At 36.2% G+C, this 14891-nt stretch overlaps 1 protein-coding gene across 3 annotated transcripts in view; it reads right to left on the reverse strand.

Annotated features, from left to right (window-relative positions):
* Positions 1 to 774: 774 nt before the first annotated feature.
* STXBP3 (syntaxin binding protein 3) overlaps positions 775 to 14891 on the reverse strand; it is a 49666-nt gene continuing 35549 nt past the window's right edge. For all 3 annotated transcript variants that reach the window (XM_025996333.2, XM_072754455.1, XM_072754454.1), the window contains 8 exons: positions 12055 to 12120; positions 11272 to 11352; positions 8990 to 9128; positions 8477 to 8583; positions 7407 to 7499; positions 5670 to 5755; positions 2245 to 2393; positions 775 to 1292 (listed from right to left, as the gene is read on the reverse strand). In XM_025996333.2, coding sequence (XP_025852118.1) covers positions 1198 to 1292; positions 2245 to 2393; positions 5670 to 5755; positions 7407 to 7499; positions 8477 to 8583; positions 8990 to 9128; positions 11272 to 11352; positions 12055 to 12120 — 816 coding nt within the window. In that variant the 3' untranslated portion in view covers positions 775 to 1197. The remainder of the gene's footprint in view (positions 1293 to 2244; positions 2394 to 5669; positions 5756 to 7406; positions 7500 to 8476; positions 8584 to 8989; positions 9129 to 11271; positions 11353 to 12054; positions 12121 to 14891) is intronic.

Consider the following 14891-nt stretch of genomic DNA (forward strand, 5'->3'; position numbering starts at 1 on the left):
GTGTTTGCAAAGGTATGTACCCTAACAATGCTGCATTATATGTAAGAGCAAAACTCTGAAGATGAGTAGTATATTAAACTATGAGGCCACATAGGGATCCCTGGGTGGCGCAGTGGTTTGGCACCTGCCTTTGGCCCAGAGCGTGATCCTGGAGACCCAGGATCAAATCCCACGTCGGGCTCCGGGTGCATGGAGCCTGCTTCTCCCTCTGCCCATGTCTCTGCCCCGCCCCCTCTGTGTGACTATCATAAATAAATTTTTAAAAAATTAAAAAAAAAAAACTATGAGGCCACTATGAGGTCGGGTAAAGAGAGATTTGAAATAAAGACACACCCTTTGCTTAACACATGTGTATACGTATCTTTATATTATCCAACCTTATACAAATATTACATTATTTTTATAAAAAGTCAACAGGATCTATCATGGTGGGAAGATTATGGTGCATTCTTTCTTTTTTGTAACTTTCTGATTTAGAACTTTTAAACTTCCCAACTTCTCCTTCTTCCCTTGCCCCCCAAAAGATAAATTTTTGTAACTATACATTTACTTTCTATTTATTTATTTATTTATTTATTTATTTATTTATTTATTTATTTTATTATTATTATTTTTTTACATTTACTTTCTCTTAGAATATCACACTTATTTTTGGTCTACTTTAAACATATATGATTTTGAAATTATATAAAATTGTGTTCTTTAGAAGTATTTGGGTAGACAGTATACACTGTGAAATTATTCTATTAATGACAGAATTAATTTACACATAAATGAATTTCAAATGAAAAAAACTATTTATAGAAAATCATTCTATCATACAGTTTTACTTTTACAACCTTTTCATTTAAAATCATTCTTTCCCAAAAAACTATATTTGACAGGTAATCTGGTAAGTAATTAGTATGTACATAGGTAGTTGTGAAAAATTACCCATAATTCTAATATATTCAGTTGCAAAAGTGAAAAATTCCCTCTTAGAAAGCATTTTAACATTTCTTCTCATCTACAAAGCAGCAACACTATTTAAATTATTAAAAATGGCAAATTTATGATATGTAATCTCAAAGTCCCTTATGAAATATATTTGAAAAGTCATTATTCCATAAAATATTTACATTGTTTAAATGACATAACAACTTTGTCTTGATTTTAGTTGAACATGTTAGTAAGAATCTCCAAAAGAAATGAAAATCATTATTCATCCTTAGTAAAGGAGACTTTATCCTTGGGTTTATTCAGCATCTTTATATCATCCAAAAGTTTCCTGGGTGTTAAAATATGCGTAGAACCTGGTAGGATAGAAGATAAATTTTCAGAGTCCAGCAGTTACATATTCTTCTTGACTAATTATATTGCCCTCTTCCTCAAATTTGCAAAGTGTCATAGCTTGGGGGCAATTTAACAAAATTTCTATAAGACAGATTCCTGAAATCTGCCTATACCTCAATATTTCAGTCCTTCCCCTTCATTGAACAGCATGCTCAGTAAACCACTCCTAGTACTTTGTCTACTTTGTGCTATGCATTGATATGCTGAAGATCAAACTGGAGGTTATTGTATCCTTGTGGCAGAACAGAATAGTCACTGTTCAATCACAGGATCATTAAGCAGAGCTGTAGATTTAGACCTGGTACACAACTGTTGCATGAGGAGAGCTTCTGTATCAGTGGCTTTGACTGAAAAAAAAATTTTTTTTTTAAGATTTATTTCAGAGAGAGAGCACGTGAGGGAGCAGGAGCAGGGGGACAGGCAAAGGGATCAATCCCTGGAAGGGTCTGACTCCTGCTCAGAGGGGAACCTGCTTGTTTCTCCCTCTCCCCCTGAGTGTGCTCTCCGTCAAATAAATAAATAAAATCTTAAAAACAAAACACCTAAATTCCATTCAGGACTTGCCAATGTCAAGTCCACACGCACAAAAACATTCAAAAGTATTTCTGTAGTAGAAATGTATTTATGTCTTAAAACTTATTTAATATTAAGGGCAAGTAGAGAACATAGTATTTTAAAAGACATATTTAATAATATCTAAGTAATATAATATTTTGAAGCTTATTCCTCTGAAAATAGAATATTTAAAAATCAAATTATCAAAAAGGTCAATCAGGAAAGAACTGTGGCACATTAGATAAAACACTATGATTAGTAAGTTTTTTTGTATTCAACAATTTAGTCCTCTATGTAACTTAGAACATAACGGTTTGCATTGTTTAAAACAAAACTGAAAAGAGGAAAATGTCTTACCAATAATAACCTCACAGGATTTATGGGCCTGAGAAACTTCATAAGCACAACGCATTTCAGAGTATGTAATTCCTCCAATTACAAAAATAATCAGCTTTGACCCATTTTTTCGGTCCTCTAAATAATTAGTTCTAGGTTTCTGGCGAGCACTAAAAAATAAATACCCATACGTTAAAAATATTTCCAAAGCCATAGCACTTGCAGAGTTTTTAAAAAGCCTAACTCAAACAAACTCAAATTTGACACCAATTACACTTATTTTATGGAAATGACTTAACAATGGTATGAATGGAGAACCAAGACAGGTTAGGTAGGACAGCCCCATTTTAAGTTTAATTTTGATCTAACAGAGAGTTTGGACAAATTGCTCATAACCTAGTTCAGCATTTTTACACATAAAATAGAGCTGACACTATATACCTGAAAAGTCTAGGACTTTTTTTTTTTAAGATTTATTTGAGAGAGAGAGTGAGCAAGCAAGTGCAGGGGAAAGGAGCAGAGGGAGGAGGAGAAAGAAACTCAAGCAGACTCCACGCTGAGCACAGAGCCTGACATGGGGCTCGATCCCAGGACCCTGAGATCACCCAAGCTGAAACCAAGAGTCAGATGCTTAACTGAGTCACTCAGACACCTGAAAATACATGACTTTCTTTCTTTCTTTCTTTTTTTAAGATTGTATTTATTTATTCATGAGACACACACAGAGAGAGAGGCAGAGACACAGGCAGAAAGAGGTAGGCTTCATGCAGGGAGCCCAATGTGGAACTCTGTCCTGGGAGTCTAGGATCACACCCTGGGCCAAAGGCAGGTGCTCAACCACTGAACCACCCAGGTGTCCCAAAATCTATGACTTTCTGAAGTCTTTAAAATCCTCTTGTTTCAGTGCCACTCCCTTCATTTTTTTTAAACTTTAGGAAGTCATAGACTTCTCATATGAAACAAATCAGAGAGTGTCAGCTCTATTTTATAGGCACAGGGAGGGAAGCATAGGTACAGATCTGGAGCTGATGTGGTACAGGGAAATCCCATGCTGAACTCAGTAAGGTATGATGGTAGGAGTTTATCAAGGACATATCTGCACTTCTGTGTTTACTGCAGCATTATTTGTAATAGCCAAGACACAGAACACTTAAATATCTGTTGATGGAGAAATGGATTAAGAAAATGTAGTGTATATACATATATATATATATGCAGTGGAATATTATTCAGCTTAAAAAAAAAAAAAAGAAGGAAAGGGGCACCTGGTGGCTCAATGAACCAGGTAAGCATCTGCCCTCAGCTCAGATCATGATCTCAGGGTCCTAGGATTGAATCTCACTCATGTCAGGCTCCATGCTCGGCCTTCTTTCTCCCCTTCCCTCTCTCCCTCCCCACCTCCCTGCTTGTGCTCACTTTCTCACTCTCAAATAAATAAATAAAATCTTTAAAAAAATTAAAATAAAATAAAAACTTAAAAAAAAGAATGAAATCCTGCCAACTTTAACTACATGGATGAACCTGCAAGATATTATGCTAAGTGAAATTATGTTGGGCTCAAAAAGACAACTACTGCATGATCTCACTTCTATGTGGAATCTGAAACAATTAAATTCATAAAACAGGGACACCTGGGTGGCTCAGCAGCTGAGCATCTGCCTTTGGCTCAGGGCGTGACCCCAAGTCCCAGGATCAATTCCCACATCAGGCCCCCTGCATGGAGCCTGCTTCTCCCTCTGCCTGTGTCTCTGCCTCTCTCTGTGTCTCTCATGAATAAATAAATAAAATCTTTAAAAAAAAAAAAAAAACTATTTCAAGGGACGCCTGAGTGGAGCAGCTGTTGAAAGCGTCTGCCCTCGGCTCAAGGCATGATCCTGGATCCTGGGATTGAGTCCTACATCGAGTCCCACATCAGGCTCCCTGCAGGGACCCTGCTTCTCCCTCTGCCTCTCTCTCTCTCTCTGTGTCTCTCAGGAATAAATAAATACAATCTTTAAAAATAAATAAATAAATAAATAAATAAATAAATAAATAAATAAATAAATAAATAAATAATTTTTTTTTTTTTTTAAGATTTTATTTATTCATGAGATAGAGAGAGAGAGAGGCCGAGACATAGGCAGAGGGAGAAGCAGGCTCCATGCAGGGAGCCCGATGTGGGACTTGATCCCAGGTCCCCAGGATCACGTCCTGGGCGGAAGGCCGTGCTCAACTGCTGAGCCACCCAGGCTGCCCAATAAAAACTATTTCAAGGGGCGGCTGGGTGGCTCAGTAGTTGAGTGTCTGCCTTCCACTCAGGTTGTGATCCTGTCCTGGGGTCCTGGGATCGAGTTACGCACTGGACTCCCCACAGTGAGACTGCTTCCCCCTCTGCCTATGTCTCAGCCTCTCTCTCTGTGTCTCTCATGAATAAAAAACAAAAGCTTAAAGAAAAAAATTTTTTATAAAAAAGAAGACTATTTCAAAAAGTGCCTGGGTGACTGAGTTAGTTAAGCATCCAACTCTTGATTTTGGCTCAGGTCATGATCTCAGGGTTTTGAGATCAAGCCCTGTGTTGCTCATGCTCAGTGGGGAGGTCTGCTTGAGATTCTTTCCCTCTGCCTCACTCTTGCGCGCGGATGTGCACGCGCGCACACACACACACACACACACACTCTAAAATAAATTTTAAAAAAAATTTTCAAAAGAAAGAGCAAAAAAAAGAAAAAAAAAGAAAAGAAAGAAAGAAAAGAGAAAAAAGGAAATAATAATGCCCAAAACAATTATGTGATCCTATTAATTTTTAAATTTCTGAATAGCAATTTTAGGACAATGGGATTATAAATATAATCAAACAAAATAAAACAAGTAATTTGTTTCGCATACATGTATAAGGTGTTGTGCTGGTGTTTTACATTCTGATAGATAAAAAATAATAATAATAAAATCCCTAGATCCTGAAAATCTCTAGGAAGCACCTAGAAGCTTTGGTTAAAATAAGAGTGAACTAACTCCTTTTTAAAAGCACAGCTGAAAGTAAACAAATAAGAGAAATCTCCAAAGGCTAGCAGTAAAGAGGAAGCTAAACACTGGAGTGGTAAACTAAGTTGAGGCTTGTCTGCCTAGTGGAGTGTTAGTCTAATCTTAGCAAACAAGAGACTTGGGTGTTTACCCATTTAATGAACAAAAGAGACAACGGTTTGGTATTATGTAAAGTAGGATGGGACTGGGAGTTGACACTTCAGTATAAGATAGGAAACTTTTTTTTTTTTTTTTAATGATACAGTACATTTTCATACTGCTTACCTGCAATCACTTAAAACAGGTTGAAGTTACAGAAAACCTGTCTCTTAAGTGACTATGCCTCCAGGAAAGCTGCCAATATTAGAGTTACTTCTGTACCATTTCAATTATTAGTCTGCAATATCATATCGACAGTTTCACCGCCTTTCATTGATAGGTTTTACCTTACAGCTCCTGAGCCATTCCATACTGCTGGACACTGGGAACAATATGGCCATTCTTTTGAATCTAATCTATTATCAATGGCATCCTACGGAAGAAAAGAATTAACACCAACAAAAAAATGTAAGTTCCAGGATTTTTTATTTGTGCATTTTACATAAAACTCAAAACTTGTGTTTACAAGTCAGGGACCTAAAGGTATGTAAATATTTAATGAAATAAGGTTAGCTTACTCTCTGAAACTTACAAATCTTACTTGCTTCAAAAACTAATGCAATCCTTTACTTACTTATTAAACCAATATTTACTGAATGTTTACATTTCTTCACGTGGAGGGTCTCCAATACTGGTAGAAGGATTGCAGAGACCTTATCAAAACATTTATCTCTAGAGTGCTAAATAACATCCTAGTCCTGACATACCTCTTAGGCTACTGGAGAGCCCAGGCCTTGTCCTTCATTGCAGTGGCTCTAAAATAGGATGTGCATCCCTGACCTAAGGGTAATCAAAACAATCCAAAGGGATGAGAGAACTTTTCCTTTTGTTAAAAAATTTTTTTTAGGGTTTATGATATAGGATTTGCTAGGTATATAGATTATGTTTCTCACCAGAACAGTAATACATAGTTTATAAATAGTCATATACTATAAGCTTATGTTCACAATTTTTATGGTTAAGTTATGCATGATTATAACAATCTGGAGACCACTACATTACAGCACAGTAATATAAAAGGTATTATTAGTACATAGGCATAAAGAATGAGCAAAAGGTATTTAGTAATCCAAGAATATTTCATTAAAACTATAAGAAGCAAAGAAATCAAGTTTCAGGAGAAATCCTGAAGGTCTTAGAATGCCACTGAGCCAAAACTAAACTTTTTAAATTAACATGCAAATACTTGTTACAGGATTCAGGAAGTCAATTCTTATTTTAAATGTACCAGCCAAGAAGAACTACTTAGCTAGATCCTTGTTATGGGTAGGTTATGTTGGGTAGGTTATGTTGTAGAAAACAAAGTCTAAATTCTTTAAACTTTTCACCTATGGTTAAGAATGTGTGAATGACAAAATCAGCCAAACAAAACAGGAAAATTATAGTCATAAATTATACACATTTAGTTCCCAAAGCAAAGTTGAAACAGGTTTAAGTCAAAGGAAAATTGGAATAAATGAAACTATATTATAACTGAACAATCAATGTCATGATTTTACTGCTCATAATACAACTTTTATTAGTTCATTTTCTAATTTTCCATAATTGAATATTAGTTTCTAAAAGCAAACAGTACTAAAGGCATAAGCCATCTGTTGGACGGAACAGCAAACTATAATTTACAATTTACAGTTTAATAACACAAATACTTTTCCAAGAATACCAGAGTCTAACTGGTTGTATGCAAACGTTATTTTGTAGAACTTTCATTCAAATAAATTATTTAACCTTCTGCTACATATAGTTATTTAAAACAATAGGGTTTTTTTTCCCAATAATGCAGTATGCATGCTTACTTTTATTTATTTTGAGGCAGTTTGTATGTTTGTTTGAGATCTTTAAAGAATCTTCACATTTCCTTTCCACCCTTGACCCCAGATACAGCCTTATTTTGTGAACCCTCCCAGTACAGCAGAAATTTCTGACCAACAGATATGCTCAGACTGACAGATAAACATAAAAAAGGAAAAAGAATATTCTACACAAAGGCACTTAGGGTATAAGTAAAATTTAATGAATTTTACCTCCAAAATATCTTTGATAAAAGGTGTCCATCGAGAGAGTTGAAAAGTTTCTTCTGTAGACCTATCCTTTCTTAATGGTTTACTTTGTTGAGACTAATACAAATAGAAGAAAAAAATTTAAAACCTGTAATCTTATATAGTAACATTACATTATTACATTTCTTAAAAAGGTAAGTACAGCAAATACTATGTTGACTGTTTGACTCAGTAAAACTAAGAGTGCAGGGGCACCTGGATGGCTCAGTCGGTTAAGCATCTACCTTCGGCTCACATCAGGATCTCAGGGTCCTGGGATAGATCCCTGTGCCCCATGTCAGGCTCTCTGCTCAGTGGTGGGTCTACTTCTCCCTTTCCCTCTGCCCCTTACCTTCTGCTGTGAGCATTCTCTCTTGCTCACTCTCTCTCAAATTAATATATTCTTATAAAACAACAACAACAAAAAAAAACAACTAAGAGTAGAAATGCCTACTCAAAAAATCTAAGTAGGTGGAGTCACGCAATTTCACAATATTCTGTACTCTGATAAAATATGTATCAGTACCAGAAAATATATTTACTCAAAAGTGCAAAGCGGGATCCCTGGGTGGCGCAGTGGTTTGGCGCTTGCCTTTGGCCCAGGGTGCGATCCTGGAGATCCGGGATCGAATCCCACATCAGGCTCCCGGTGCATGGAGCCTGTTTCTCCCTCTGCCTATGTCTCTGCCTCTCTCTCTGTCTCTCTGTGACTATCATAAATAAATAAAAATTAAAAAAAAAAAAAAAAAAGTGCAAAGCTTGATGGGAAAGAGATTCTAAACAGAGTTCTTTCAAGATTTGCTATAAAAGGAATCATAGAGAAAAGCATAAAGAGTAAATTATAACAGAAGACCTAAGATATAAATTCACTAGAAAAATGTATTTGTCCAAATTACTCATATACAGAAAACAAAATTTAAAAATTTTTACTTACCAAATCTATAGAGTAAAATTAAGAAGATTATTTACTTGGATTCCCACATAAGAAAACATATTTAATGCAAACAACCATATACGTACAGATAGGAATATATATTGAACGAAAGATTTCTTACTGGGGGGACAATAGGAACACCAAGGTAACTCCAGTTACGGATCATGTCACTCTCATTTTCTATCTTTACGTTCTGGATCAACCTGTCCAAATTTTCTTCCGTAGTTCCTTAGATAAAAATATGAGTGCACAATCACATAATTGCTACCACAATCATGTCTAGTTTCAGGTAGTACCCATGAATAAAGCTTTTTAAATAAAAGCAAATATTTAATTATATATCCTTCAATCTTCTCCCAATTTCCAATTTTTCCTTATGGAAAAATCACATAATTGCTACCACAATCATGTCTAGTTTCAGGTAGTACCCATGAATAAAGCTTTTTAAATAAAAGCAAATATTTAATTATATATCCTTCAATCTTCTCCCAATTTCCAATTTTTCCTTTACCCAACATAAGCTACTACCTTTGAATTTTCTAAGACTCTCCTATGATCAATAGTAATTACTTATTATAACGTGATTTTAGATCTGAGTATTTTAATATATTCATAAAAATAAAGTCTCTATTACCATTAATACTGAAGATGTAAAGTAGAATTGCTCTTATTTTATCGTAATTATCATGACTTTTGTTGAGTAGAACTGGAAGGAGTACTCTCATAGAATCTTTCACTTTCTGTCCTTCTGCATCAGTTCCAAGTGCCAGGTCCTTAATGAAAATTAAATATAGTCAGTGGCCTATAATCCAAGTTCACTTCTCAATTAAAAATCTCTTAAATCCAGGGGTACCTGGCTGGCTCAGTTAGTAGAGTATGTGACTCCTGATTTCAGGATTGTTAAGTTCAAAGCCCCACACTGGGTAGAGATTAAAAATAAAATATTTTTTAAAAGATCTTAAATCTTGCTAAATTTTTTTTTAAAGTTTTAATTTTATTTATTCATAGAGACAGAGAGAAAGTGAGAGACAGAGACACAGGCAGAGGGAGAAGCAGGCTCCATGCAGAGAGCCCGACGCGGGACTCGATCCAGGGTCTCCAGGATCACGCCCCGGGCTGCAGGAGGCGCCAAACCGCTGCGCCACTGGGGCTGCCCAAATCTTGCTAAATTTTAATGTAACACTGATGATACTTCAAATATAGGCATTACTTGTAAACTACTGATTGTACAAAATATAAAAAGTCAAAAAAATAATTCAGAGAAAAAAATGATTAAACCTATGCTTCTAGGGTAATCCTGAGCCACATGTGGTCAATGAGCACTTGAAATGTGGCTAGCCTGAATTAAGATGTATTTATAAATGAAAACACTAGATTTTGAAGACTTGGTGCATAAAAAGGAATGTAAAATATGTCACTAATATTTTTTATATTGATTGTATGTTGAAATAATGTTTGGAAAACATTAGATCAAGTCAAATACATTGTTTATTTTTATTTTTTTAAAATACATTGTTTAAATTAACTACCTTTCTTTTTACCTTTTTAACGTGACTACAGTTGACCTTTGAATAGCACAGGTTTGAAGTGTGCTGATCCACTTATCCATGGATTTTTTTCAATAAATATAACAAAGTGCTTTACATGTATTTTTCTCTTCCTTATGCTTTTCTTAGAAACATTTCCTCTAGCTTGCATTACTGTAAGAATACAGTATATAATACATATAGCATACAAAATATGTGTTAACCAACTGCTTATGTTATCAGTAAGGCTTCTGGTCAATAGAAGGTTATTAGCGTGGGGGAGTCAAGTTTTGCAGGAGTCAAAAGTTATACATGGACTTTTTTACTGTGTGTGTGTGTGTGGGGGGGGGGAATCAGCACCCCTGATCCCCATCCAAGAGTCAGCTATACTGTAATATTTAAAATTACATATGGCTTGGGGTGCCTGGGTGGCTCAGTTGGTTAAATGTCTGACTCTTGATTTCAGCTGAGGTAATACATAATCACAAGGTCATGAGATTGAACCCCTGCTTAAGATTCTCTCTCCCTCCCCCATGCCCTTTCCCTGTTCATGCTCTCTCTTGCTCTCTCAGTGTCTCAAAAAAATTAAACAAAATTCAATAGGGCTTGCATTCCATTTCTCTTAGCACCGGTCTAAACAGTTTTGGCATTATGGCGGCGGTGGGGGAGGGGGGCAGGAGGGACTCTTAAAACAAGTTAAATGTGCCAATGTAGTATGCTGCAGGGTGCTGCATTAAATGTTGCATCTATTAAGAAAGGCCTGCCAATAGCATTACTCTGAAATAATGTTCCAAACACTAAAATTATCACATTTAACCCAAAACACACAATTATAGATTAGGAAAGACTGCTTATTATGATACCTATAGCTACCTGATAATGTTGGAGAGGAATGATGTATTTATTAATTTATTTTTATTTTTATTTATTTTATTTTTATTTATTTATGATAGCCACAGAGAGAGAGAGAGAGAGAGAGAGAGAGAGAGGCAGAGACATAGGGAGAGGGAGAAGCAGACTCCATGCACCGGGAGCCCGATGTGGGATTCGATCCCGGGTCTCCAGGATCGCGCCCTGGGCCAAAGGCGAGTGCTAAACCCCTGCACCACCCAGGGATCCCTATTTATTTATTTTTATTTTTTAAGTAGGGTCCATGCCCAAGTGTGGAGCCCAACACGGTGCCTGAATTCCACCTTGCAGAGATCTACACCTGAGCTGAAATCAAGTCAGATGCTTAAACCGACTAAGCCACCCAGGTAACCAGGGAGTGATGTATTTAAATACTGCCAAGTTGAGCCCCCTTCTAAAAGAGATTCTGTGATTTAGTGCATCTTACAAAGTTCAATCTAGAAGTTTATGATGACATAGGTATTTCTCACTCTGCACATACCTGTTCACTTTTACAGAGTTTTTCTATATTAGGCTTGAATTTATTCATGCAATCTTCTGCTAAGTTAAGATGAACAACTTGCTGAAAAACAAAAGAAATCAATTATTGAATACATTTTAACTTCTTTTTGTACAATTGATAATATTAAACTTGTGAGATGGGCATGAAGGAAATTATGGGCTGAGGTGGAAAGGAGGTACCACGTAAAAAAGGAAAATAGTTCAAGAAAAAGAGAAGTGAGAATTAACATGGTCCACAGGGGACAATCAAGAGACAGTAAAAAATAAAATGGAAGGGTTGACTATGTGTTTAAGAGTAATGATAAAGGTGGTCAGGGAAAAAAAAAGCTAAGCCCTAAAAGTCCAACAGAAAAAGTTTTTGGATTTATATTACTGGTTCTTGAACAGGGTGACATATGATAAAAAAAAAAATGTGTTAAGATTATTCTGACAATGACTCATAAGAAGGATTGATACAGCAAAATGAACAGTTTAAATGCTAACACAGCTTAGCTGCTCTTAACTACTAATATATAATTATTAAAGAACCAAGCAGAACCACCACTGGTTAATCCAATGCTGAATTTTCTTTTTAAGTTGATAAATACAAAATTCTCTAGCTGATGAAGACAAAGATACAAAAAGTTGAAGCTGGATTTGGATGAATTTTAGAGGGTAACTAATACCAAGTATCCCAAGACACCCACTACTAAATCTGACTATAGAACTGGATGGACTAATACACTAAAAATTATAAAGTAATCTCATATACAATACTGCTTACCTTAGTAATCTGTTTACGAAAATGGGGCATCTTTTTCATGAGCTGGGCAAGTGCACTAAGTGATGTCTAGAAAAAAAAGTCAAACATTTTTAAAGCAAACTTATAATGCAGATATCCTGTATAATAATTTTTGCAGTTTCTTAATTTTTTATGATTTATTTTTATTTATTTGAGAGAGAGAGAGTGCACGCACAGAGGGGAGAGGCAGAAGGAGAGAGAGAATCTTAAGCAGACTCTCTGCTGAGCCCAGAGCCCAAGGAGGGGTTCAATCTCATGATCCTGAGATCATACCCTGAGCTGAAACCAAGAGTCAGATGCTTAACTGACTGCTCCACCTTGGTACCCTCTATATAATAATTTTTAAATCTTGTAGTTTTATTGTTAATTTTTAAAAAATATTTTATTTATTTATTCATGAGAGACAGAGAGAGAGAGAGGCAGAGACACAGGCAGAGGGAGAAGCAGGCTCCATGCAGGGAGCCCAATGTGGGACTCGATCCTGGGACTCCAGGATCACGCCCTGGGCTGAAGGCAGGTGCCAAACTGCTGAGCCACCTAGGGATCCCCCTATTGTTAATTTTCTAAATATGTGGCAAATTTAAAAAAAAAGTTCAAAAGGCTTTAAGTTACAACAAAGTAGTTGGTATCAGAATTAGTCTCCCTCCATAAACAACAGAATTGGACAAAATACATAAGAGCTCTCAGCCAATGTATGAGAAAAAGAGCTCACAGCTAAGATACTTGAGCAAAAGAAAAGCATAGGTGATCCTTGTACTGACTCTGACGTTTCACTGGGACACTTTCCCAAACATAGGAAAGAAAGCAGAATTCATGTAAAAAGCTCTAGTCTCTCTGAATAGAAGAAAGAGATTAGAGCTGGGGCTCGTGAGGTAGGGTCGGAGGGGGGGGGGGTTTGGTGCTACAGAGAAAGAGCTAGTCACAACATAACTCAAAGAAATAACTCAAAGAAAGGTTGCTTGAGATCCCTAGCCAAAAGCTAAGGTGCACACGTAAACAGAAAAACTCTTAAAGGACTACCACAGAACAACTGCTGGGTGGCTAAATGCTAAACAAAGATTTCAGAGGGATCTTAGTGCTAAGAAAATACTGGTATTCTCTGATCCAAAGAAGAAAGAGTGGGATCCCTGGGTGGCACAGCGGTTTAGCGCTGGCCTTTGGCCCAGGGCGTGATCCTGGAGACCTGGGATCGAATCCCACGTCGGGCTTCCTGCATGGAGCCTGCTTCTCCCTCTGCCTATGTCTCTGCCTCTCTCTCTCTCTGTGACTATCATGAATAAATAAATAAAATCTTAAAAAAAAAAAAAAAAAAAAAAAAACAAAGAAGAAAGAGCTAAGTGAACATACCAGACATTCAGTACTAGGACTATGTCTTTGAACTAAGTACAAAAGGAAATACACTCACCATAACAGCACCTTGTATTAAGTCTCAACAGAATTAAAGTTACTTATCAGCAGATTAAAGGCAGACACTCAACTGCTGAGCTACCCAGCCATCAGAAAAGAACTTAATACTCTTGGCAAAAAAAAAAAAAAAAAAAAAAAAAAAAAAAAAAAAAACCACATCATTTAGAACCTCTGAAATATGTTATCTGAGATGTCTACCATACACCGAAATACTACTGGACATGTAAAAAAAAAGTGATCAAGGGCAGCCCCGGTAGCGCAGCGGTTTGGCGCCGCCTGCAGCCTGAGGTGTGATCCTGGAGACCCAGGATCGAGTCCCATATCGGACTCCCTGCATGGAGCTTGCGTCTCCCTCTCCCTCTACCTGTGTCTCTGCCTCTTTCTCTGTGTCTATGAATAAATAAATAAAATCTTAAAAAAAGTGATCAATAGTGAAGCGATAAAATAGTCAATAAACGTAGATCTCAAAGAAGATGTGGTATATATACACAATAGAATATTATTCAGAAATAAAAAAGAATGACATCTTGCCATTTGCAACAACATGGATGGATCTAGAGAGTCTAATGCTAATGAAATAAGCCAGTCAGAAAAAGAAATACCATACGATTTCACTCATGTGGAATCTAAGAAACAAAACAAATGAACAAAGAAAAAAAGAAACAAACCAAAAAGCAGACTCTAACTACAGAGAACAAACTGATGGTACCAGAGGAGGAGTTGCAGGGGGAATGGGTGCAATAGGTGATAGAGATTAAAAGCACACTTTATGATAAACATCTGAGTAATGTATGGAATTGTTAAATCACTATATTGTACACCTGAAACTAATATAACACTGTATGTTAACTATACTGGAATTTATTAAAAAAAAAAAAAAAAAAAAGGCTGACCTAAGACGATCCAGATGTTGGGGAGTTAGCAAACAAGAAATTCAAAAATTACATATTTATGTTAAAGAAAACAGGAAAAGATGGACTAAATGGATGAAAAAGGTACAGTATTTCATCAGAAAATTAGAATTTATTTTAAAAATTCAACAGCTATCTTAAAACTAAATGCAGTATTAGAAATTAAAACCACTGTCAAATATGTCTGGGTGGCTGAGTCAGTTAAGAGTCTATCCTCTCCTCAGATTATGATCCCAGGGTCCTGGGATTAAGCCCTCCATCAGCCTCCTTGCTCAGTGGGGAGCTGCTTCTCCATCTCCTCCCTATTCGTACTATCACTCTCTGTCTCTCTTTCAAATAAATAAAATCTTAAAATAAATAAAAATAAAACCAAAGTGACTTCCTATAATGGTGGTGGGAGTATAAAATGGTACAGCCACAACAGTTTGGAATTTTCTTATAAAGTTAAAAAAGCATTTACCATATGACCCAGCAATTTCACTCATTTACCCAAGTGAATGA

This window comes from Vulpes vulpes, chromosome 3 (genome assembly GCF_048418805.1).
Source record: "Vulpes vulpes isolate BD-2025 chromosome 3, VulVul3, whole genome shotgun sequence".
Classification (NCBI taxonomy): domain Eukaryota; kingdom Metazoa; phylum Chordata; class Mammalia; order Carnivora; family Canidae; genus Vulpes; species Vulpes vulpes.